A 25,910-nucleotide genomic window follows, 5' to 3' on the forward strand; every position below is an offset into this window, starting at 1 on the left:
ACTCAAAGAAAGATTTGTACCTAAAGAGTGGAAAGTTGTACACGTCACACCAATACCCAAAAAAGGAAATTGGAGTAATCTGCTGAATTACAGACCCATATCACTAACATCACTCTGCAGCAGGATTTTGAAACATAAATTGTGTTTGAAGTTTATGAACTACACTGAAAAACAATTTACTGACAAATAGCCAACATGGATTCTGGTAATATTTTTCTTGTGAACACAACTAGCTCTTTATACTCACATTGTAATGAGGGTTATTAATGGGGGGCCATCAAACCAATTCCTTATTTTTAGATTTCCAGAAAGTTTTTGACACCATTCCTAACAAGCTATTTTTAATTGTGTGCCTATGTAGTATCGCCCCACAAGTGGTTTCACAATTTCCTGTCAGAAAGGCCTCACTACATAGTAATAAATGGGAAATCACTGAATAAAATGCAAGTGATATCTGTCATTCCCCAACGAAATATTATAGGCCATCTGCTTTTCCTGATCTGCATAAACAATTTAGGAGACAATCTGAGCAGTCCTCTTCAATGGTTTGCAGATGATGCTGTCATTTATCGTCACCAGATGATCAAAACAAATTAGACAAGATATCTGTATACTGCAAGAAGTGGCCATTGACTATAAATACTGAAAAGTATGAAGTCATTGACATGTATACTAAAAGGTATCTGCTAAATTTCAGTTACAGGGTACACAACTCTAAAGGATGTAAATTCAACTAAATACTTAGGGCTTACAACCACAAATAAATTCTGGAGTGACCACATACATAATGTTGTGCAGAAATCAAACTAAAGACTGCGATTTATTGACAGAACAGTTAGAAAATGCAAAAGGTCTACTAAAGCGACTGCTTACACTACGCTTGTCTGCCCTCTTCTGGAATACTGCTATATGTGGTGTGGGATTTGCATCAAATAGAACTGATGGAGGAAACTGGAAAAGTTCAAAGAAGGGCAACTCATTTTGTATTATCATGAAATAGGGGAGAGAGTGCCATGGATATGATACAAAAATTAAGGTGGCACTCATTAAAACACAGGTGTTTTCTGTTGTGGCAGGAACTTATAAAATTTGGTCAGCACCTTTCTCCTCAGAGTGTGAAAATATTTTTGTTAGTGCCCATCTACAAGGGTTGGAACTTTAATAGAGGCAACTATTTATTTACAGCTTGTACAAAACCTATACATGTTTCAAAGTTTTACTGACCTTCATAGTAGTCACCAGCATTGTGTATAACCCGTTGCCAGTGATGTGGAAGTCGTAGGATACTCTTAGCAGTGCCAGTTGTGTTGACAGTTCGAGTGGCATAGCTTATTGCCTGACGAATTTATAGCAGTTCTGAAGCAAGTGTTTTCTTCAGTTTAGAAATCGAGTTGAACTGACAAGGGCTTAAGTCGGGGAAGTACAGTAGGTTGTATAGCACTTAGCAGCCCCATAAGTCAAACAAATCAATAACAGCTTGCACTGTATGTGCTTGAGCATTGTCCTGCAAAATGATGGTCAGGTCCTGCAGAAAGTGTATCACTTCTGTCTCTAAGCTGGTCATAGGCTGTGTTTTAAAAATGAACAACATAGAGACAGAAGTGATGACACTTTCTGCAAGACCTGACCATCATTTTGCAGGACAATGCTCAAGAACGTACAGTGCAAGCTGCTACTGATTTGTTTGACTGATGGGGCTGCTAAGTGCTATGCAACCTACTGCACTCCCCTGACTTAAGCCCTCATAAGTTCAACTCGATTTCTAAACTGAAGGAAACACTTCACGGCATTCGCTTCAGAATTGCTACAAATTCGTCAGGCAATAGACCGTGCTGCTCAAACTGTCAACACCACTGGCACTGCTAAGAGTATCCTACGACTTCCACATCACTGGCAATGGGTTATACACAATGCTGGTGACTACTATGAAGGTCAGTAAAACTTTGAAACATGTATAGGTTTTGTACAAGCTGTAAATAAATAGTTGCCACTGTTGAAGTTCCAACCCTCGTATATATACAGGAATGATTACCATAATAAAATAAAAGAAATCAGAGCTCACACAGAAAGAGTTAAGTGCTTGTTTTTTCCATGTGCCGTTTGAGAGCGGAATGGAAGAGAAATAGCTTGAAGGTGGTTTGATAAACCCTCTGCCAGTCACCTAATTGGGAATTGCAGTGTAATCATCTAGATGAAGACATGTAGATGTAGAACACAGGGCAATTTGAACTTATACATTTACCAAGTAAAAACAAACAAAAAACCAACAACAACAGTTTCAACAAGGGAATAAAATTGTATAAAATTGTCGAAGGAGGTGAAAAAGATTACTAAAATACATCTTACATTCTCTGGAAATAATGCATTCTATAAAATTGAAGAGAATTTAGAGTAGGGGTTAATAATGATAGGGGACAACTACAATACCAAGTCACATTACAATATATGAACACAATGTAATGCTTTTACAAGAAAATCATGTACCAAGATCTACAATGCATGATACAAATGCCATGTTATTCTCCTGAGTTCATCTCAGTTACCATGTGCAGACTGAAGGCAGTGCAATGGGATAACAGCACATTCTTGATCCTGGAGTTGCCAGAGGATGTTTGTAGCATATGCAGTGATAGTGTAGAGATGTTTAAAGAAACAACGCAAAACTGTTTTTTATAATGTAAGTTATCTCATGCAAACTGTGTGTGAAAAACAGAACATAGTATCATAGGGATATCATTGGGACTGACTGAATGAGGCACTGCAATTGTTAAGACATTGACCTCATATTTGGGAGGATGAAGTTTGATATTTCCAGCCACCCTGACTTACGCTTTCCTAAACTATTTCAGGAAAATGCTGGGACGGTTCCTTCAGCAAGGCTATGACCTATTATCATAAAAAGATCCTTATATATTCTACATGAATGTGAATTTTGAGCTATTTATTTTCATTGTATTATGAGGACAAATGTTATATGGAAAGGACTAAATAAATAAAACTATTTTCACTGTTCTCTCTCCCCCTCTCAAAGCAGCCTGTTCTCAAGCTTCATAATTTTTAAATGTTATGATTTAGTACCTATTCTCTAGCCTTGCCTGCAAATATTTTTTTCTATTTCTAGTAGGCATCTCTACCCAGTCTGTCACACACTGATGTAATTGCAGAATAATACAAAATGAAGAAGATAAAAGTTGTCTGATTTGTTAAGGTAAAATTCTTTCTGTGATGTCTTGTTAGATTATACAATAGTGAAACCAGAGGTTTCATTTTGGCTCTACCAGCACACTGTATGTCACAAAACAGCTCATAATATTTCCAATTAAAAAGAATAGTATTTGTGTTTTACTTATAATAATTAGTTAAAACAGGCATAGTTAAAACAGGCACAACAGATCAAAAATACTGAAAAAAATTATATTTACCTCAATGTCACGTTTATCAGCACCAGTTAGCTGTTTGACATTGGTAAAGTCTGAACCCAGATACATTAATTTCTCAGTGAAGTAATCCCATCGCAACACGTCAAAACGTGTGCTTGGAATATTTCCTGGCTGGTTTCCCACAGGCCATGTAATAGGTACTAAGGTATGACTTTTGTTTGTCATAGAATGTCGCAAAGCATCTATTTTGTTAACAACATCATTTAAAGATGACTGAAAACAAAAACTAACCGTTATTAAATCAGCAAATGTAATTCATCTTCAAATACAGAAAACAGGAGCTCATTTAAAGCAATTAACTCTGTCTCTTAACTGATACAACATTATATAACCACAAAATAAAATATTAAATGATTCACTCTACATCATTCGAGAATTTGCTAGAACTTAGAAAGAACAGTTAAACACTATATCATTGATGAGTCTTCAACAGTTCATGTTCATGGATACAGGTAAAAATACACTCTATGATTTAATGGGTGGGAAGAGAAAGGAGGTTTGGTTTAGGGTTGGGAGGGAGAGGCAGCAAAGGAATCGGATAGGAATATGGCACCAGCGAGTTTGCTCTGAAGGAGACAAGGGGAGTTGTGTGTGGTGTACAGCGAAGTGCAGGAGTGGATTGGGAAGTCAATATAGTATATAGCAAGAGGGAGACTGCAGAGAAGAAAGTGGATGAGTCAACTGATGGGCAAGCTGGTCTTCAGGGAGGAGGATCCAGGGGACACTGTTTGTGAAGCAGCCACTGAAGTTGAGCATACTGTGTTCGCAGTGCATTTTGCTACTGTGTGGTCAGTTCTGCCCTCAGTCACAGTTTGACAGTGGCCATTTACTGGACACCAATGTGAAAGGCAGTGAAAAGTTACAGTATAGCTAGTATATGACATGACTGCTTTCACAGAAGGCTCTGCCTCTGATAAGGTCAGATATGGCTGTGGCAGTACTGTAACTGGATGTGCTTCAGGGTGCAACTGTGTAGTACAGATCAGACTGCTGATCACTACATTCTCAACTTCAATGACTGCTTCACAGCTCATGTCAATTTAAATTCCCCCACTAAGACTAGCTTCTCTGAACTACCTAGATGGGAACTACCCTCACAATACATACTCCAATCCTGCAGTACTCTTGCCCTTGATCTCCATATGCCCGTCTTACACTCATTTCCACCCCTCCCTCCCACTCTCCCACTTAATCTATGCTCACACATTCCTTTGTGCAGTCTTCACATTCCTCTATTTTATTTACCTCTCCCAGTCCACTCATCCAGTACAGGCACCACACATAACTTCCCTTATCCGTGCCAAGGCGAGCTACCAATGCCTCATTTCTGTCCTGTTTCCTTACTGCCTCTCCTTCACAGCCCTTAGCAACGTCTCCTTCCTCCTGCCCCCTGCCACACACTCCAGCTGAAACACTGCCTCATCCTAATCGAGCTGCAGTGTTGGGACAATGCACTTGTGTGTGTGTTGCTCTGTTATTTGTTTACTATTTCCTCATTTCAAAGAAATATTATTTTCTTCAGATCATAAGACCAGCAAGTACTGATTTCATGAAATGGACTTTAATGGTCAACATATCTTTCTAGTATAAATCACTTTTACACATGTCACATCTCACAATCAAAGTGCAACACAAAAGCAACCATACCTTACAAAAATAAGAATGCAACTTGTATGCCAAAGCTTCACTGACTGGATATATGGTCAGAGAAGATTCAAATAACTGATCTTGTTGCAATTTATCAAAATTTTTTCTGATGTCCATATTACTGTTCAGTTCAAAACTCGTAAACTTCTGACCCTGAAATAAAACAGAATTCATACACATGTAACAGAGATATAAAAGAAACATTTCATTACATATCCTAAGTAATAAACTACAAGTGGCAATTACTTACTTCTACCTACAAATGCTGCAAGTCACTTCACAGTTCGTGGTGAAGGGTACTTTGTGTAACAATATCATTTTCTCTTTTCTTGTCTCATTTGCAAACAATGTGCAGAAAAAACAACCGACAAGCATCATTATCCATTCAAATTTATCCAATTTTCTTGTCACAGCCATTTCACAAGATGCATGATACCCAATTCTTATTGTAATATTCATTTTAAGGCTTTTAACGTTAAACCTTGGTAATGCACTACACCTCCTTTGGAGTAAATGTCATTGCAGTACAGTGATCATTTCTTTGAAGTTCTCACACCTACTAAGTAAGCATGTGACAAAATTTGTTTCTTTTCTTTGGATTTTTTTCCTATCTCCTCTATTAATGCTACCTGTCTACTTTATGGGACAACTACATTTGCTTAGAATTCTTCAAATAAATCTTAGTCTGGTATTCACTCCTCTTACAACTAGTTTTACATTGTTGTTGCACGTAAGATCAATCTGGAATCATGTTTCTATATACCAAATGACTGTGTGTTTCCAGTGACTGATTGTGAATCACGTAATCAAATAACATTGAGCCTTTCTGTCCAATTATGTGCAATGTATTACATTAGTTTATGTTAAAGATTAAGAGCCAGTACCGGAATCAATTAGGACAGTGCAGCACAATTTGGCGTTAACAGGCTGTGGCTGCAGATGACCAATGCAAGTACCTTTGCTAACAGCATAATATTGCCTAGAGTGCCTCTCCTGGGCTCATGCCCACATTGGTTGGACCCTAGATGACAGGAAAACCATGGACGAGTCAGATGAGTCTCAGTTACAGTTAGTAGGAGCTGATGATAGGGTTTGAGTATGGCTGAGGCCCCATGGAGCTGAGGACCCAAGTTGTCAACAAGGCACTGTTCAAGCTGGTGGTGGCTCCATAATGGTGTGCACTGCATTTACATGGAATGGACAGGGTCCTCTGACCCAAATGAAGAGATCATTGACTGGAGATTGTTATGTTTGGCTACTTATAGACCATCTGCAGCCTTTCATGGACTTCATGTTTCTAAACATGTCACTGGACCACAACTGTTGGCAAATGGTTTGCAAAACATTCTAGATAATTTGAGCAAATTATCTGGCCACCTACATCACACAACATGAACCTCGTTGAAAGTTTATTAGACATAACTGAGAGGTCAGTTTGTGCAGAAAATCCTGCACCAATAACGCTTGCAATTATGGATGGCTACAGAGGCAACATGGGTCAATACTTCTGCAGGGAACTTCCAACAACTTGTTGAGCCCATGTCACATTGAGTTGTTACTCTACACCAAGCAAAAGGAGTTCTGACACAATATTAGGAGGTATCCCATGACTTTTATCATCTCAGTGTATATTATAAACAGTAAAACCTTACAACACTTATTTGGGGTATGGCCAAGTTACTTTCATTTCTAACAATTTCTTCCTATCATGAGCAACATGCTAAGTTCCATCTTCTGAGAAGTCCTCAATATGTCATAGTTAGTTCAATATTATAAGCTCATGTTTCATTTGTTGGGTAACAGCAAAGGACTGTATTAAATGCCTTCCAGAGGTCAAGGAACATGTTATCAATCTGGGCACCACTATTTACTGTCTTCTGGATCTCATGGATGAACAGCTTTACAGGATCCCTATTTGTAGAATCTATGTTGATTCTTAAAGAGTAGAGTTTGTGTCTCCATGTAGGTGAGAATAAAATATTTTTCTAATAATTTTATGACACAGTGGTATTTAGGAAGGAAGGTTAAAGTTTAATGACCCATTAATGACAACAGGGAGTACGAATTCTTAGTGGGGAAGGAAATCAGACATGTCCTTTTCAAAGGAAGCATCCCAGTATTTAAGCCAAGGAATTAAGGGAAACCATGGAAAACCTATATCTAGATGGCTGATGAGATATTGAACCTTGTTCTACCCAAATGCACTCAGTTATGTAGGCCTAGAGTTATGTGTGTGTATCTGATGACCTTCATTAAGAAGTGGAAAGGCCTGACATGCTTTCCAGTCACTTGTATTGCTTTATTGCACAAGTAACATGCAATAAAATGCTGCAAAAAAGGGAAGAAGTTCTTTTGCCTAACATAAAATCATAAAGGTATCCCAGCAGGTATAGCTGCCTTTCCTCTGTCGACCAATTTTATTTGATTTTCTATTCTGTGATCCCTTATCACAGTATTTATTTATTTATTTATTTGGTTGGTTAGTTGATTCAGAGGAGGGGCCAAACAGTGAGGTTATTGGTCCCATTTATTTATTTATTGAAATAGATCAGATCTTACTTCAGACCAGAGTTTCACACATGGAGTACATTTTTATATCATAGTTAGCTAAGAAATAAGAATAATTTTAATATAACAAATGTAATAAAATGGTATTAATACAATAAAAGTGATTTGAATGTATTTATAGAGAATGTGAATAAATAGCACTAACTAAGAATTAACAAAATTAATATTAACAGTACTATTGCTACTGCTTTTGCTGAATTATAGTGCTGAGTGATAGTGATAGATACAAAATGTACTTATGGGTGTACAAAGATATTTATGACAAAGTGAGATCTGAGGGAAAAACATTTTCATAGATTACACTAGCTAAGAACATTGAGAAATGAGGAAGATCTGGTTGGAAAGAAGGATGTAATAGGGTAACGAGTATTATGAGGGCACAGATAGACATTAATGTCGCTTCAGCAGGTATGTCATTAACTGTCTTTTGAAGCTGGAGATGTTATTCAGTTCTCTAATACAATGAAGGTGGACTCGACAGTCTGGTTCCTGTTACTAACAAGGACTTCGAGGTGGCTGGATGACAGAGTGGGACATAAGGATTTTACTCTGATGGGAATGAATATTTCTGCTATGTTGTTCACACAAGAGCATTAAGGCCAAGGAGGGATATGAGGGACAGCGTACACTGACAAAACCGTAGAGGACATATAGTATATGGAACACACTATACTTGGCTACACATTGCCAGGATAGCTGTTTATAAAATGGTAAAATAGGATTAAATAGTCAAACATTGCAGATTTACCAAATGCAGGCAATTCATCACCAGTTCCAGGCGTCATCAGCTTTCCTGAGAAAGACTTTCCAGATAAAATTGTTGCAATCAAAAGTTTAAGCATTTGTGCAGTTTCTTTTTCAGGTTGGAAGGGAAGAGCTTTTATATTTTTATAGAACACAGAGGAATGTGGATGCCTTCTTGCATGTTCCTGTTGTGTGTTCAGCACAATTTAGCTTTTCATCTGTTACTGTGTGTAGATTATTTGCTGAAGGAAAGAAGATAATATTTATACCATTTAAGATTGAAGGTGGAAGGGATTCAAGATGTTTTGGACTAATGAGCCTAATACGACCCACCAGGATTACGTAGGTTTTAATTTCTTAGACACTCATAGTTATTTGTCATCATCTCGCAGAATCAAGTGTACTGCCGGTGATCCGCATCTTCCCAACACGATCTTTAATGTCATAACTTGGCATCTTCATCAAATGTTTCCTGGGTTGCCTGGGTGGTTCTTTGTGTTCACTATACTGTCCATGCCCACTGTGGCTGTGTCTTCAATGGTATCCATATCCATGCATTCCCTCTTCTGTCCACACCTGCTGAAGTTGTCTTCTGTGGTGGCAGCTGTACCATGGTGTTCCATATTAGGTGTGTTCTTAGCATTAAATGATGCTAGAGATGTTTCTTATGCTGTTTGCAACTGCTGCAGCTTTCTATTGTGGCTACTTGTGGAGGTAGCTGCTGCCTGGTGTTCTGTATTATCTCTACTCTCAGGTTGTGCGGCGCCAGAGGTTTCAGATGGTTGATGTTGTTCCCTATCTTGTCCGTCACTGCTGTGGATGTCTCCTGAGGAGGTAGTGCCAAACTGATGTTGTGTATGAGGTCTGCCCCTAGTCATCTGAGTTTCATTACTGGAGAAGGGAACTTTTCCCCCTTGTTTCTGTAGTCTTTCCAAAGCCAGATTCAGTGCCACACTGTGCTGGTATCCTGATTCCTGGTTGATCAGGTTCTCTGCCATCTTGATTTCAATAGACTCATTGATGACACTGTCCCAGAATCTGCGGATCTGAGCCATGATCCTGTTTTGTCATAATTCATTATGTGTTCAAGCTCCAGACAATGTTCTGCTGTTGCTGATTTAGTGGCCTGTCATAGCTTGGTATGGCTCTGGTGTTCCTTACATTTTATGTCCACTGTTTAGGTGACGATTTAAGACATACCACACTCACAAGGTATATGGCAAATACCAGGTTTTCTTCACCCAAGATCATCCTTGATTGTTTCAAGGAAGGTCCTGATATTGCTAGATGAGCAGAACAATCTTTCAATTTTAAGTTTCTTTGGGATTCTGCTGATCTTACCAAACACAGGCCTTGCATACAGTAGAAAGGCTACCTTCCTGGTCTCTTCTTCTTTTCCACTTCGATTGAATCAGGTCATCTGGTAGGATGTAACACGTTGCAGATGTTCCTGCTTGATTATCCACTTCCTGGTCTCTCCTTTTTGTTCCACTTCCACTGAATCAGGTCATGTGGCAGGATGTAGTACGTTGTAGATGTCCCTGCTTGAATATCTGTTGTTTGTGAACACTCGATGTAGATGTTCTAAGTCCATTGTCAAGCTGTCTGGGTCAGAGAATGTCTTGGCTCAGTGTACAATTGTTCTGAATACACTGTTCTTCTGTGCTGGGTGGGGGCAGCTGACACCTGTAGATATAAGTCGGTGTGTGTTGTTTTCTATACCCACTGTGGCCAAATATGCCATCTGCCTTTCCCTTCACCAGGACATCCAGGAGTGGGAGTTGAGCTTCATTCTCTATTTCCATGGTGAACTTAACGTTGGGATGTGTTGAGTTCAGATGGTCCAGGTACTCGTCCATCTCTTCTGGCTGTGTGGTCAGATGATGGACATGTCATCAACATATCTGAAAGAACATGTTGGCTGGTAGGCAGCAGTTGTAAGGATATCATCTTTGAATTTCTACATAAACAGATTTGCCACTACCAGAGGTAAGGAGCTACACATCATATTCCTTCAGTCTGCTCATAGAATTGGCCTTCACAGAGAAAGCAAATCAGTGTTCAAGTATGCTTGAAAAGATCCAGCAGAGCTTCCTCAAATCTCTCATTGATCAAATCAAGTGTATCCTGAAGTGGTACTCTGGTGAATAAAGACACAACGTCAAAGCTGACCAAGATGTCTGTGTCTGAGATTTGTAGGTTTTTGAGATGTTCCATGAAGTCTGGGGAGTTGTGGACGTAGTGTGTAACACTTATAATCAATTAGAAGCAGGTTTTTATTACATACTTGTGAATCTACAATTATGAAGTGTTTATTCTTTGTTAGTTAAGTTCAAAATTTTATAATATATGTAAGTTTATAAGATAAGCAATGTGAATTGGAAGCTGGTTCATGCTTAGGGCACTTGTACTGTAAAATGTTAAAGATGTAGGGAAGTCCCTCCGCAAAGGAAGTGGCTTGGCACGATGCAAAAGATAGTTTTGGCGATCGAACTGGATGGCTCCTTGGTGTGAACGGTACACAGTCAGTGGCTAGCTGTTGCGCGTTACACATCAGCAGTGCCAAGGGAGACAACTGGAAGCCGCTTTGCAAGGAACTTTGCCTCGGATGTGGATTTGGCTGTTGCTTGGTACTCTCGACAACAAGGAATAGCTCTAACACATTAAAAATCCACCGCCAAGAAGAAATTTTATAGAGCATTCAAACATCATGAGCCGTGAGTAGTTAGCCGCCATGTCGCTTGCCACCACAGCTTCACCACTGCTCCACAAACTTCATACATACAGATATGTATCAGAGCACGGACCACATAATTTGTGAGAGTGATTTCAATAATAATCCGAGTGCTATACATCTGTGTTTGGAACCATATCTTCTTTCCTGATCATGAACCTATGCAGTGTCCTCTCCTAAGTGTTCGAAGAACAAAGTATCCTGTTTCAAATGAACTAGTGATTTATTTATGTTTGTCAAACATGAAAGGATTAGCAAGAGTTGAAGTTAGTTAGAATGTTGCTAAAGTGCTCTCAGTTTATTGCAAAGTATCATTTTGCAAAAAGTTTAGCGCAAGACTGTGTAAATGTTACTATCTAAAACACCTGCTTCACAGGTAATGAAAAAGACACATCAGTTAAAGTTAGTTGAAAGATAATTTTGCTTTCTATGATTACTAGTCTGTGCATTATTGGTAACTGCTGCTCCACACAGTTCAGAGTGTCCTGTGTCAGTTTGTATCCTATGTGCTATTCAAAAAGAAATGTTAATGAAAGTCACTTCAATAACTAATATTCAATTTTCTTAAACATATATTTCTAAATTAATGTGCCAAATTGGGCTGGTGGCTGTTCTTTTTTATATTTTATTCATATATGAATACATATATTAAACCCCAAAGATAAAGCCTGTTTATTTTTTCTGTTAATTGCAATATATTCCAAATTATAGTCCAATATCTTCATCCATTAGATACACGCACGATCAAATTTCCCAAATCCTCTCGGAGGGTAAAATTAGCTTGTTTCACAGCAGGTTAGTGTTATAAATGGACACACTTCCCCACATATGGTGCTAACATCATCTTAAGGTAGGTGGCTGTATCAATATTGCTCATGATAGAATGAAGCAGTACATCCTCTTTATGGATCTTAGGTAATCCACACAATCTGGGTGGCACTGGTTCCTTAGCTTTCAGTTGCTTGGCAGCTTTCTCAGGCAATTCTGTTTCCTTAAGAAGAGCCTTGTTTTCCTGTCCACTCTATTGGTGGGATCATTCTATTATGGACTGTAAGTAGGGTCCTCTAAAAGTCAACAGATCTTCTGGTCATAGTTGGTCTTCTGCAGTGTGAAAATCGAATTCCCATTGTCCACTGGTAACAAAACTAAGTTTTCATCTTCCACTAAATTCTTGAAAGCCATCCACTAATCTCTTGAGATGTTCATTTTGGGCAGCCTGGCTTTGCTTATCACCCTGTATGTCTCTCTCTCTCTCTCTCTCTCTCTCTCTCTCTCTCTCTCTCTCTCTCTCCAAATCTCTTCTGCAACACTTGATGGTAGGGTGTTGACCTCTTGCCCCACAGAGCTGATGAAGCTGGAAACCAGTAGACCTATAGAAGTGACTGCAAAGTTGAGGGCCCTTCTGAGTATCTTTAAGGTGGTGGCATAATGTGCGACCAGTCAGGTTTACCACCTTGTGGGCAACATGTGTTTACTGCACTCCATTGTTCATGAACTCAAATTTTGCCAGTTGCAAAGCTGTAGTATTGTGTTTGATGCATGCCATCAGTGGGTAGTGACCATGATGCACCATCCATCCTGTCCCAGACCTCTTGTGCTAAGTTGTTTACCGAGTCCAGATGTAGATATAGTGGCTCCCTGGCGGTGATGACCAGTCTCTTCCACATGCCATGGATCCTATCCCTTACCAGTGCAATTCTGGCATGATGCCTGATCCTTTAGCCACCTTAGACATGACATTATGTTTAATTTTACCTGATTGGTATTTGTGTACAACAGTTGTTCCCTACCTGGGATAATTACCCTTGAGGGGTAAAATGACAATTTCTGAAGAGTAAAAAACAAAATGAATTTAATTTTTAAAAATAAATTTCATTTTCAAAACTGTGGTAGATTCTAATATAAAACACAGCATCATCAGCAGCAGAAGTAGCAGCAGCAGCAGCAGCAGCAGCCATTCGATACCCACTGTTGGGTAAATTAAAAACTTCTTGAAAATTTATTTATTATATCAACTTCACTCAGGTCAACTCTAGGCATTTCCAGGCATTGCAACCTTCAGAGATACAAATCAATGTTGTTCTTGCATATCTTTTAATGTCTCTGCCTATCTTCCATATATTTTCACTTTTTTTCTTACTTCTTGGAATGTGGAAACAATCTTCCTTTGACCACCTATCCTTCTCTCCCTTAGTAATGTAATGTCCACTTTCTCTATCTTTTAATCACTATCACAGTTGTCCCACATTCTAATCTGTTCCCTAATCCATTTATTTCCATGCCTGTCTCTCCCAGTAAATTGCAACATCATCTCATCAAAAGTTAATGGGCCACCCTCAAATTTTTGGTGTTAATCATGTTAAAAGATCACATTTCACTGTCGTGAGTTGAGACAGTTAATACAAACTGTTTGTTAATGTTCAGTTTCGTAAAAATTAGAAACTTCATTTTGAAAATTTATTTATTATACCAACTTCACTCGGGTCAACTTTACTCCCGAGCATCGAGTGACATTATACTGCGTGCACTATCCGAAAATTACCTCGAGCAATTAAACAGAAAACCGACTCGTGGAGATAACATCTTGGACCTACTGATAACTAACAGACTGGAACTTTTCGAGTCTGTAAGTGCAGAACAGCGAATCAGTGATCATAAGGCCATTGCAGCATCCCTGAATATGGAAGTTAATAGGAATATAAAAAGAGGGAGGAAGGTTTATCTGTTTAGCAAGAGTAATAGAAGGCAGATTTCAGACTACCTAACAGATCAAAATGAAAATTTCTGTTCCGACACTGACAATGTTGAGTGTTTATGGAAAAAGTTTAAGGCAATTGTAAAATGAGTTTTAGATAGGTACATGACGAGTAAAACTGTGAGGGACGGGAAAAACCCACCGTGGTTCAACAACAAAGTTATAAAACTACTGCGAAAGCAAAGAGTGCTTCACTCCAAGTTTAAACGCAGCCAAAACCTCTCAGACAAACAGAACCTAAACGATGTCAAAGTTAGCATAAGGAGGGCTATGCGTGAAGCGTTCAGTGAATTCGAAAGTAAAATTCTATGTACCAACTTGAAAGAAAATCCTAGGAAGTTCTGGTCTTACGTTAAATCAGTAAGTGGCTCGAAACAGCATATCCAGACACTCCGGGATGATGATGGCATTGAAACAGAGGATGACACGCATAAAGCTGAAATACTAAACACTTTTCTCCAAAGCTGCTTCACAGAGGAAGACCGCACTGCAGTTTCTTCTCTAAATCCTCACAGAAACGAAAAAAATGGCTGACATCGAAATAAGTGTCCAAGGAATAGAAAAGCAACTGGAATCACTCAACAGAGGAAAGTCCACTGGACCTGATGGGATACCAATTCGATTCTACATAGAGTACGAGAAAGAACTTGCCCCCCTTCTAACAGCCATGTACCGCAAGTCTCTAGAGGAACGGAAGGTTCCAAATGATTGGAAAAGAGCACAGGTAGTCCCAGTCTTCAAGAAGGGTCGTTGAGCAGATGCGCAAAACTAAAGACCTATATCTCTGACGTCGATCTGTTGTAGAATTTTAGAACATGTTTTTTGCTCGAGTATCATGTCGTTTTTGGAAACCCAGAATCTACTCTGTAGGAATCAACATGGATTCCGGAAACAGCGATCGTGTGAGACCCAACTCGCTTTATTTGTTCATGAGATCCAGAAAATATTAGATACAGGCTCCCAGGTAGATGCTATTTTCCTTGACTTCCGGAAGGCATTCGATACAGTTCCGCACTGTCGCCTGATAAACAAAGTAAGAGCCTACGGAATATCAGACCAGCTGTGTGGCTGGATTGAAGAGTTTTTGGCAAACAGAACACAGCATGTTGTTCTCAATGGCGAGACGTCTACAGATGTTAAAGGAACCTCTGGCGTGCCACAGAGGAGTGTTATGGGACCATTGCTTTTCACAATATATATACATGACCTAGTAGATAGCATTGGAAGTTCCATGTGGCTTTTCGCGGATGATGCTGTACTATACAGAGAAGTTGCAGCATTAGAAAATTGTAGCAAAATGCAGGAAGATCTGCAGCGGATAGGCACTTGGTGCAGGGAGTGGAAACTGAACCTTAACATAGACAAATGTAATGTATTGCGAATACATAGAAAGAAGGATCCTTTATTGTATGATTATATGATAGTGGAACAAACACTGGTAGCAGTTAATTCTGTAAAATATCTGGGAGTATGTATGCGGAACGATTTGAAGTGGAATGATCATATAAAATTAATTGTTGGTAAGGGAGGTACCAGGTTGAGATTCATTGGGAGAGTCCTTAGAAAATGTAATCCATCAACAAAGGAGGTGGCTTACAAAACACTTGTTCGACCTATACTTGAGTATTGCTCATCAGTGTGGGAACCGTACCAGATCGGAGATAGAGAAGATCCAAAGAAGAGCGGCACGTTTTGTCACAGGGTTATTTGGTAACCGTGATAGCTTTACGGAGATGTTTAGCAAACTCAAGTGGCAGACTCTGCAAGAGAGGCACTCTGCCTCGCGGTGTAGCTTGTTCGCCAGGTTTCGAGAGGGTGCATTTCTGGCTGAGGTATCAAATATATTGCTTCCCCCCACTTATACCTCCCGAGGAGATCACGAATGTAAAATTAGAGAGATTCGAGTGCGCACGGAGGCTTTCAGACAATCGTTCTTCCCGCGAACCATACGCGACTGGAACAGGAAAGGGAGGTAATGACAGTGGCATGTTAAGCGCCCTCTGCCACACACTGTTGGGTGGCTTGCGAAGTATAAATGTAGATGTAGATGTACTCTCCTATTTATTGCTTCTGATGTCCATCCAGTAGCAGTATTACTTGCCACCATTAGCAAATTCTAATAGTAAATAGTTTTTCAGGTTCGGAAAATTGACCTGGTTCTAAGACCAGTTTCTGTAGATGAAAGAATATTTTCAGGCACTGAAATTCACGCTACTGGACAGTTCCTATGGTCTTGCAAAGGCAACAAACTATAAAAAGATTTTCATACAACAACACTCATTGTTTTAGCAATTGGTCTGTCATTAGTAGCTATTACTGTTGAAAGACCTCTTAAGAATGCCAATTCCATTTGTCACAACTTATAGGTGTTGTAAAGGGACATCCCCCTCTAGCATATTTCATATAATTTTATACACTATGTATTATATTTAATGCTAAAATCTATAAAAAGAAATTACTTTATTTTCACTGCTACAATTTATATATACTAGCTTCGTATGTACAGTTAAAAAAAATTATTTTAGAAACATTTGAAATTAAGAAATATTTGGCACACTTAAAATTTCTTTTATTAATTATGCAATTTGGTACCATGTTTATTTCTGTATTCATTTATAAAATAATAATATAAACTACTAGAAATTCATCTGTCAAGAAAAATTGTAAACCCTTTGGAATCTTGTTATTAGTGCACAGTGTAGTAGTAGTGGTGGGCATGCCTCTGATGTGACTGGACCTGTTTTTGTATTTTGGAAGAACAATGTAATTTGGCTTTGTTAATGTGAAAATAAAAAGACAGTGTGATATAGTAAAATGTGAGAGAATACATTACCATGAAAACAAAAAAATTGCACAGGCATTCTTCAAAGTTAATTATGTCAATTGGAACCAGGAGAACCAACAATATGAAAATTTCAGCTTCAAGAAGCAGACCCCTAGACATGAAGAACTGGAGAAAAGAAGATACATAAAAAGCTTATGGTAAATCTTACTCCTCTCACATTTTTGAGGAAAAGAGTCTTTACCATCGACAATAGTAGTGACATCAACAAATTGTGGGAGGGTTAGATTACAGCATTAAAGTGGATTTCAACAGTGGTAGCAATGAAACAAAAGTAAAGATCTGAATGAACTTGGTACATGACATCCGATGTCCAATGGCCATTCAAACCAAATATAAGAAAGAATTATTAGAAATAATCAGAACCAAACACCCCATTGACTCATTATTTTTGGTGTTGAAAATGTGCGCGTTTCAATTGTTTGAACATTAATTAATTATTATAAATAATTTCTCACATTAAAGAAAGGAATGTTAATTTTGTTATACCCTAATGTTTAAATAGGTCTCATTCAGGGGTCTCAGAAAGGTTGGGAACCCCTGCTCTAGAAGGTTGGTTGTACTTAAGTAGTTAGCTAGCTTGTTCTGGACTGTATGTTCTATGGCATTGAACAGAGTTGCAAGAATGCAAATAGGTCAGTAATCAGAGGCAATGTCCTTTTTAGGTAGTGGCTTAACAAGTCCCTGTTTTTAGGCCTCAGGGAAAATACTTATGGTTAAAGGCTGGTTGATGATAACTGCTGTTCTGAGTGGTAGTGGGTGAACAATAAGCTTAATTATTTGGACTGTAATATCATCATGTCCAGTAAATGCTGATATAACACGCATGATAAACGTTTTGATAGTATCGCTAGTAACGTGCTTGGAACAAAATTTTTTGTGACCACTGTCATTTATTTCCATGAAGTACTCCATAAGTCTCTGTTTCATTTGTACCTGGAATTCTGGCACTCATGAGATGACAAAAAGGATGAACAATATTATTACTATTATTACTATTATTATTATTATTACTATTATTATTATTATTATTATTATTATTATCATCATCAGTGAAATGATCTTGGGAGGGGGAGTCCAAATCCAGCATTTTAGTCCTGGTTCATTTTGGTGCCAGAATGATCATGGTGCCAGAATGATCACAGAGATACTGTGTAGATGATTTTGACACATTTTGTGACTAAGACCTCAGTGAAACTTTTTCCTCAAAGACATTGACACCTAGAGCAGAAATTGATGCAATAATGCAGCTCAGTGAAAGAAGGAGTATTTTTAATGGTAAAGTGGTTTGTTACTGATGTAGCCAAAGGGGGGCACATGCCGAGGGATTGCAACACTCCACTGTCCAATATCTGTGAAAGATTCAGCTTCAGGAGTCAACACTCCCAAACATGAGGAAAAAAGGGGACATGTACATATAAAACAAATTCAAGATTGTTAAATGAGAACATAAGCACTTTGGCCACTGGGCAGCACTCTCCATACATCCAGCCACCACAGGTCAGTGAGCAGCTGTTATGGTCAAATTATGTACTAATGCAAAAGTAACATTTTATTAGATGCAGGGTCACAGATATTCATACTTACAGCACGAAAGTTATGTGTGGCCTAAAACCAAACAATCCATGATGTATGTAGACAGAATTATGTTTTTCAAGGATATCTAAGTGCACATATCCTGACGTGAATGAAGGTTGCTTTTGGCACACTAAGTGTCCTTGGAGGCATTCAACAATTGGGACATAGCACTGTTAAAAAAAACTGACCATATTCTTGGTTACTTCAAGTTGTAGAAAGTTACCCTATGATGAGTACAAAGAAGGAATTGCTGTCCTTCTCTGGCCTAACAGATTATTACTAGGACTTTGTGACTGGTTCTGTAAGGCCTTCGATTTAACTGCTAATGAAAGGGATAAAATTTCACTGCACTTGTGAAGAAGTCCTACCGCAGTTGAGAAATTTGCTAACAACCGTCTTGGCCTTACTTAGCCCAGTTAATGGCAACAATTTACTCTACCATATGATGCCTTGGAATGCACCTTGAATCAGGAAATAGGTGAAAACAACAACATGAGACCTCTTATGTCTCCCAATAATTGAACAGATCTGAGCAGAGCTACACAGTATCAGGGCAAGCAATGCTGAATGTTTTCTTGGCCTCAAAGATCCACACAGTTAACTAACTAGGTGGGTAACATGTCTCAGCAAATTTGTTTATACAGATGGACATGGTTGCAAAGTATCCCGAATACAGGGTGATTTTATTTCAGTAAAAGAATAGTGACATGCACAGAATTCTGATCCAAAATGTCAGCCCTTCATGTCACAAATGCAGGTATTTGATGATAATGAATCCTGTACAGATAAGTACTCATATAACCCCATGAGTCAAAGCTGATGGGACATCGAGGTTGGCCACAAACCTAAAAATTGTAAACTATTACTTATGGAAACACTGAAAGTAATATATAACACAGTGCATAAGAGACAATGTACAAAGTGCACAATGAGTGGAATTTAGTCATCAACTAGCACATTGTGAAGACTGCCAAGAGCTAATCAGCCATTACAGATGATCACATAAGAAACTTACACTCAATCTGTCAAAACATCTCTAAATCATTGCCAATGTGCTCATTATTATCAATCATTTATCCTTTTATCTAGCAATGAGAGATATCTCAGCTAAGCACACCAAAACTGTGGCACAAGCAATGGGGAGACAATGGCTACACAAGTCTGGCATACCAGATTCCCCTCTTACCAACTGGGACACTACATTTACTTCCGGATTAATTATACAGCAGTATCCAACCATGAAAATGCAGAAGTTACACACTAGTTTCCTGAAACCAGCTGCAAATAGATATATGCAATGTGTATACAGTCATCAGCATTATTATGAATCAGCATCAGCTTCTTTAATAAGTGGTAGCCATAGAAAATTCAAGTATCACAAGAGCACAGGGCTGTCCCTGTAAGAAGTCATGTTGTGTCCTTCAGTTTCAAATTACGGAAGACCTCACATTCACAAATGAAAAAGTTAAGGATTTTGTGGAAGCAAATGAAGAAACTGTAAGTACAGCTTTGAACAGCATGAAGGAATCATCACCACTGCTGTAGTGAGCACTAACTAATCCCTACATGGAAAAAAACATTGACACAAAGTGAAATAGACCACATCAGCTAATCAATAAGATCTCGCTAGTTAAAATCTAATTACAACGTCTTATTAGAAATAATACTGTCCATACAGATAGACTCTGGTCTCAAAGTGAAGAATCACTGTCTCATACACATACGAAAGTGAGCACAAAGAAAACTAACAGCTACATCAAAACAACAAAGCAGCCCTGAAGCACATAGAATAACGTATACACCTCCACTGTCATTACATTCACAAGGATGATTAATCTCTTCCTCCCTCCCCCCCCCCCTTTCCAGTTAACCCAGAGTTGCATTATTAATTCTTTCTTGGTCTGCCTCTTGAAATAGCAACATTCATGAGCTTCTCCAACCTCCTCAACTCAGCTTTCCACTCAACTGACACAATCAGTCCATTTCATCAAAAAGGAACACATGTTACAATGTTTGCTCAAATATAATTAAAGGTCTCAGCATGTAACTACCATTATCAGTCTGTTTTCCTCCACTGGAGCAGTAGTAATTCTTGCCACAGGAACTGTGATTTTTCACCACAAGCAAAATATATTTGAAAATGGCAACTGAATGCTGCAACAATTTTGAAATATTGTGTTAAAACATGATAGCAAGCTTGAAAGTAATTTGTGATTATTTGTGTTTTGTTAATTGTAATTTACAAATGAAGAAAAATACGGAGCTCAAAACTTGTGAATATGTTATAATTCTCACTTACTTTGTATATACAGGGTGGTCCATTGATTGTGACCCGGCCAAATATCTCACGAAAAAACTACAAAGAACGAAACTTGTCCAGCTTGAAGGGGGAAACCAGATGGCACTATGGTTGGCCTGCTAGATGGAGCTGCCATAGGTTAAACGGATATCAACGGCGGTTTTTTTTTTTTTTTGATAGGAACCCCCATTTTTTATTACATATTCGTGTAGTACGTAAAGAAATAAGAATGTTTTAGTTGGAGCGCTTTTTTTGCTTTGTGATAGATGATGCTGTAATAGTCACAAATATATGGCTCAAAATATTAGATGAACAGTTGGTAACAGGTAGGTTTTTTAAATTAAAATACAGAATGTAGGTACGTTCCAATGTGATACATGTATCTTTGTGAACTTATCATTTCTGAGAATGCATGCTGTTACAGCTTGATTACCTGTAAATACCACATTAATGCAATACATGCTAAAAATGATGTCCGTCAACCTCAATGCATTTGGCAATATGTGTAACGACATTCCTCTCAACAGCGAGTAGTTCACCTTCTGTAATGTTCGCACAAGCATTGACAATGTGCTGACGCATATTGTCAGGTTTTGTTGGTGGATCACGATAGCAAATATCCTTCAACTTACCCCACAGAAAGAAATCCGGAGACGACAGATCCGGCGAATGTGTGGGCCATGGTGCCCTGACGACCAATCCACCTGTCATGAAATACCATTTCAACTGCACGTGAGCTATGTGCCGGACATCCATCATGTTCGAAGCACATCACCATTCTGTCATGCAGTGGAACATCTTGCAGTAATATCAGTACAACATTACGTAGGAAATCAGCATACATTACACCTTTTAGATTGCCATCAATAAAATGGGGGCCAATTATCCTTCCTCCCATAATGCCGCACCTTACATTAACCCACCAAGGTCGCTGATGTTCCACTTGTCGCAGCCATTGTGGATTTTCCGTTGCCCAATAGTGCATATTATGCCGGTTTATGTTACCGCTGTTGATGAATGATGCTTTGTCGCTAAATAGAATGTACGCAAAAAATCTGCCATCATCCCATAATTTCTCTTGTGCCCAGTGGCAGAACTGTACACGACGTTCGAAGTCGTCGCCATGCAGTTAGTGGTGCATAAAAATATGGCACAGGTGCAATCAATGTCGATGTAGCATTCTCAACACTGACGTTTTTGAGATTACCGATTTTTGTGCAATTTGTCTGCTACTGATGTGTGGATTAGCCGCGACAGCAGCTAAAACACCTATTTGGGCATCATCATTTGTTGCAGGTCATGCTTGACATTTCACATGTGGCTGAACATTTCCTGTTTCCTTAAATAACGTAACTATCCGGCGAACGGTCCAGATACTTGGATGATGTCATCCAGGATACCGATCAGCATACATAGCACTCGCCAGTTGGGCAATTTGATCACACTAGCCATACATCAATACGATATCGACCTTTCCCGCAATTGGTAAACGGTCCATTCTAACACGTGTAATGCATCATGAAGCAAATACAGTCCACACTGGTGGAATGTTACGTGATTCCAAGTAATGTATACGTTTGTGACTATTACAGCACCATCTACCAAAAAGCGAAAAAAGTGGTCCAAATAAAACATTCATATTTCTTTATGTACTACACGAATATGTAATAAAAAAATGGGGGTTCCTATTTTTTAAAAAAACAGTTGATATCCGTTTGACCTATGGCAGTGCCATCTAGTGGGCCAACCATAGCACCATCTGGTTTCCCCCTTAAAGCTAGACGAGTTTCGTTCTTTGTAGTTTTTTCATTTGATACTTATTTCCTGAGATATTTGGCCCGGTCACTATCAATGGACCACCCTGTATATTAACTAGAGTCCTTTTCTCTCTTCATGGAAGGAAGGAGATGATGTGAGCTATGCTGATATGACATTTTGGTATAACCAGATGGCTGGATGGCTGCATTGGCACTGCCAAAGAGACTGGATGCCCAGGAGGAATTAACACTTACAAATTGAGTCAATACTCAGAATAATTATAGCAATTTCAACCTGACCAAACAGATGGGGCACTAGAAATGCTGCTGAGTAAGTGACTGTGTGAATGGCCAAATCACTGCTATACTACCTCAGTTCCCAGAGCCTGATACAACCACACTGTTGTATATTTGGGAGAGCAGGTCTCTGACTCCACATGAATGTAATACAATCTAGCTTTGTGAAATAAAATATCTACGATGAACAGTCTTGGGTTACTGGACAGTCACAGCAAACCAAACCTAAAAGCCTTGTCTAAAGGGACAGTTATAATTACTGCACCCATCATTATACCAGTTTTCACAACCATGCTGTTGTCTGGAGCCACTTAACTATAAACACAACCCAGCTCAGAAAGTAAAATCAAAGGCTGGCTATTCTTGACATTCAAGTCAGGTTTGAACACAGTAAATCCAACCATTGAAACATCACATTCACCTACCCTCAGAACTTCCCCCCCCCCCCCTCGTCTCCCGTCCCCCCTCCCCAATATTTCTCTGAGCAGTCATCCACTTTTATCCCTGATTTGATACCTACAGCCTCAACTGCATGCATTTACATGTTGCACAGTAGGTGTATTTTGGTGTATTATTATCCTTTCCATGTGCCGATCCACTGCTCATAGCCTCTTCTATTTGGGGAGTAGCCACCTGTCTGCAAGTCATCTCAAACCTGGAATTTCAAATCTGTGTTATTTGTAATATATAAGGAAATTCTTCTATGGAGCACAAGGAGTTGCCACGCAGATATGGTTTCAGCTTGTGTTTGAAGTTAATTTTATTTTCTATTACATTCTTTCCATTACTACATTCTTACACTATAATTACAATGCTGTTTTCAGATTGGGACTGACTGTTGACACACAGGAAGTAAATGTACTGTGAGGCTGTTCTCAGTGCACCCAAATGTTTTAAAAGCTGTATCTATAAAGATTTCCGAAGAATGTCAATGCAATAAAATCTTCAAGGGTGTCTTGCAGTGTAAGATTGCAGTGTGAGATTGTGGTGCGAGTATGACATTCTTTCGTCTTCTGGAGAAGTCCTGGTGGATTACAGTCCATCTACTTATGTAGGTACCAGTGGCAGGCACATAATCTGTGTTGCAATGGCCACTCCTCAGCAGTTTAACAGAGGTTTAAATGCCCTCCCCACTGATACCTACATAAGAAGTGGGACTGTGAGACATCGGCACTTCCCTAGAAGACAGAAAGAGACAGTAGCCTTTCCAAAATGATGTGCTCACACTACATTCTTATAAGGCAAGAAAACCGTGCAGATTTTATTCTTTCAAGAGCAGTCTACAAGAGCTTCTAGAATGGACACCACATATTATCTGTCTCACACACTTCTTGTCTCCTTAATGATGAGTTACCCCAGAATATGATCCCCATAATACATTAGATAATGAAAATAGAAAAATTAAGTCAACTTTTTGGCATTTTCATCTCCAAAATCCACAAGGAAAAGTTTGCAAAGCTAACACTTTTAAGAAGATATCTAACATATGGTTTCTAGTTCAGGTTCTTGACAGTATAAATACCGTAGAATTAAGAAGCTTCTGTTTTACTTATTGATTTACTCTCGTGCAGTTTTTCTAATGGTGTGGTCCGACATTCTGCAGATACTGCACTTTATGTAAGTTCAGTGATGGTACATTTGCAGAGATGCACCTATTTATTTTCAAGAAAATATTATTTACATTTTTAAGTGGTGAAATTTCTTCATCAGGTTTGATCATAATACATGCATAACCAGGATGTCTCTGTCTCTCTTATATAATGGCAGATCATTTATATATAAGAAGAACATGAGTGCCACAAATATTGAGCCCTGTGGGACAACTGTAGTGATTATTCCAAATTTCACAGAAATAGTTTTGTGGAGTACACGCGCTGCATTTCTTAATATGACACTCTGCACTCTTTTAGTTAGAAATGGTAATTGGTAACCAGTAAAATCTCCAATACCATATCTGAAGTCAGATAGAACATCTGTTGGCAATATTTTCTCATTTAAATTTTGTACATCTGATATGGGAACTGAAAAATAGCATGTTCTGATGACGGACTCTTTTAAAATCCAAACTGAGACAAATAATCTTATTTTAAGGGAGGTTTGTTAAGTTTCTTGCAAAAATAGTCTTTTCTCCTGACTTCATGGAGAAGCAAGATTGGTCAGTAACTATTAACATCTGTCCCACTATCTTTCTTTTACAGGGGTCTTTTTATAGCATAATTCAGTTTGTCTGGAAATGACATATGTGATAAAGGTGTATTGCATATGTAACTGAATGTATCTATCTATACACATAAAGAAGAGTGTTTGTCTGTTTGTTTGCAATTCATACAAATCTACAGTTTTATTCCAATCTTGATGAAATTTTTTACACTTTACCTTCAAGACAAGAGGAAGATTACTGTCTACATAAGATTTTGTAATCTGACTTGAAAAGATTGTTACCAAAAATCTCTAAAATTTATTGGCCAATTCACTTCAAATTTCTACACGAAACATGTAATGAACATTTGGGTGGACATATGAAATATATATTTTTAATATACACAACATACAAATATATATACAAAATACATAAAGGAGAAACATGACCACTCATCTTGAAAAGTACTTGTCCAATTTACTTCAAATTTTTACATTCAGATGAAACAATGACATAAATTAATGAAAAATTAAATGCTTAACACAAGAAATATATCACAGTAAACTGATAGTAATTCCTATCGCAAGAATCTCGTCTTGGAGATCGTACCATCTGACATCAATAGATCGTTGAATGAGCAAATGCTCAAGAATATGACAGAAACATGACTGCAAGCTCTTATTTACTGATAAGTTGCTGTTGTCATATATGCAATGGATCAAGATTTGCCTTGAAGAACCTACCGCTGAATGTAATAGAGGCCAAAATAACTCTTGGGTGTGCCGCAGACATATTTAAAGGCAAAGAGTATGGGCAGAGAATGCTGCTTGTGTCTGTGTATGTATGGATGGATATGTGTGTGTTTGTGTGCGCGCGCGTGAGTATATACCTATCCTTTGTTCCCCCTAAGGTCTTTCCGCTCCCGGGATTGGAGTGACTCCTTACCCTCTCCCTTAAAACTCACATCCTTTCATCTGTCATATCTGCACAATGTGTTCTGAAATCTTGTTTGAGAACACATGTTACTCTGGATGCAAAACAGTAATATGAATATGTAATATGTCAACCTCACACACACACACGTTCAATATTATTTTAACAATATCCTC

General features: G+C 38.5%; 1 protein-coding gene across 1 annotated transcript in view; it reads right to left on the reverse strand.

Annotated features, from left to right (window-relative positions):
* The window catches only part of LOC126297771 (chondroitin sulfate synthase 2), a 97,593-nt gene that overhangs the window by 36,255 nt on the left and 35,428 nt on the right, over positions 1-25,910 (reverse strand). The window contains exons 3-4 of the mRNA XM_049988947.1: positions 5,088-5,240; positions 3,423-3,653 (exon numbers count right to left, since the gene is read on the reverse strand). Coding sequence (XP_049844904.1) covers positions 3,423-3,653; positions 5,088-5,240 — 384 coding nt within the window. The remainder of the gene's footprint in view (positions 1-3,422; positions 3,654-5,087; positions 5,241-25,910) is intronic.

This window comes from Schistocerca gregaria, chromosome X (genome assembly GCF_023897955.1).
Source record: "Schistocerca gregaria isolate iqSchGreg1 chromosome X, iqSchGreg1.2, whole genome shotgun sequence".
NCBI lineage: Eukaryota > Metazoa > Arthropoda > Insecta > Orthoptera > Acrididae > Schistocerca > Schistocerca gregaria.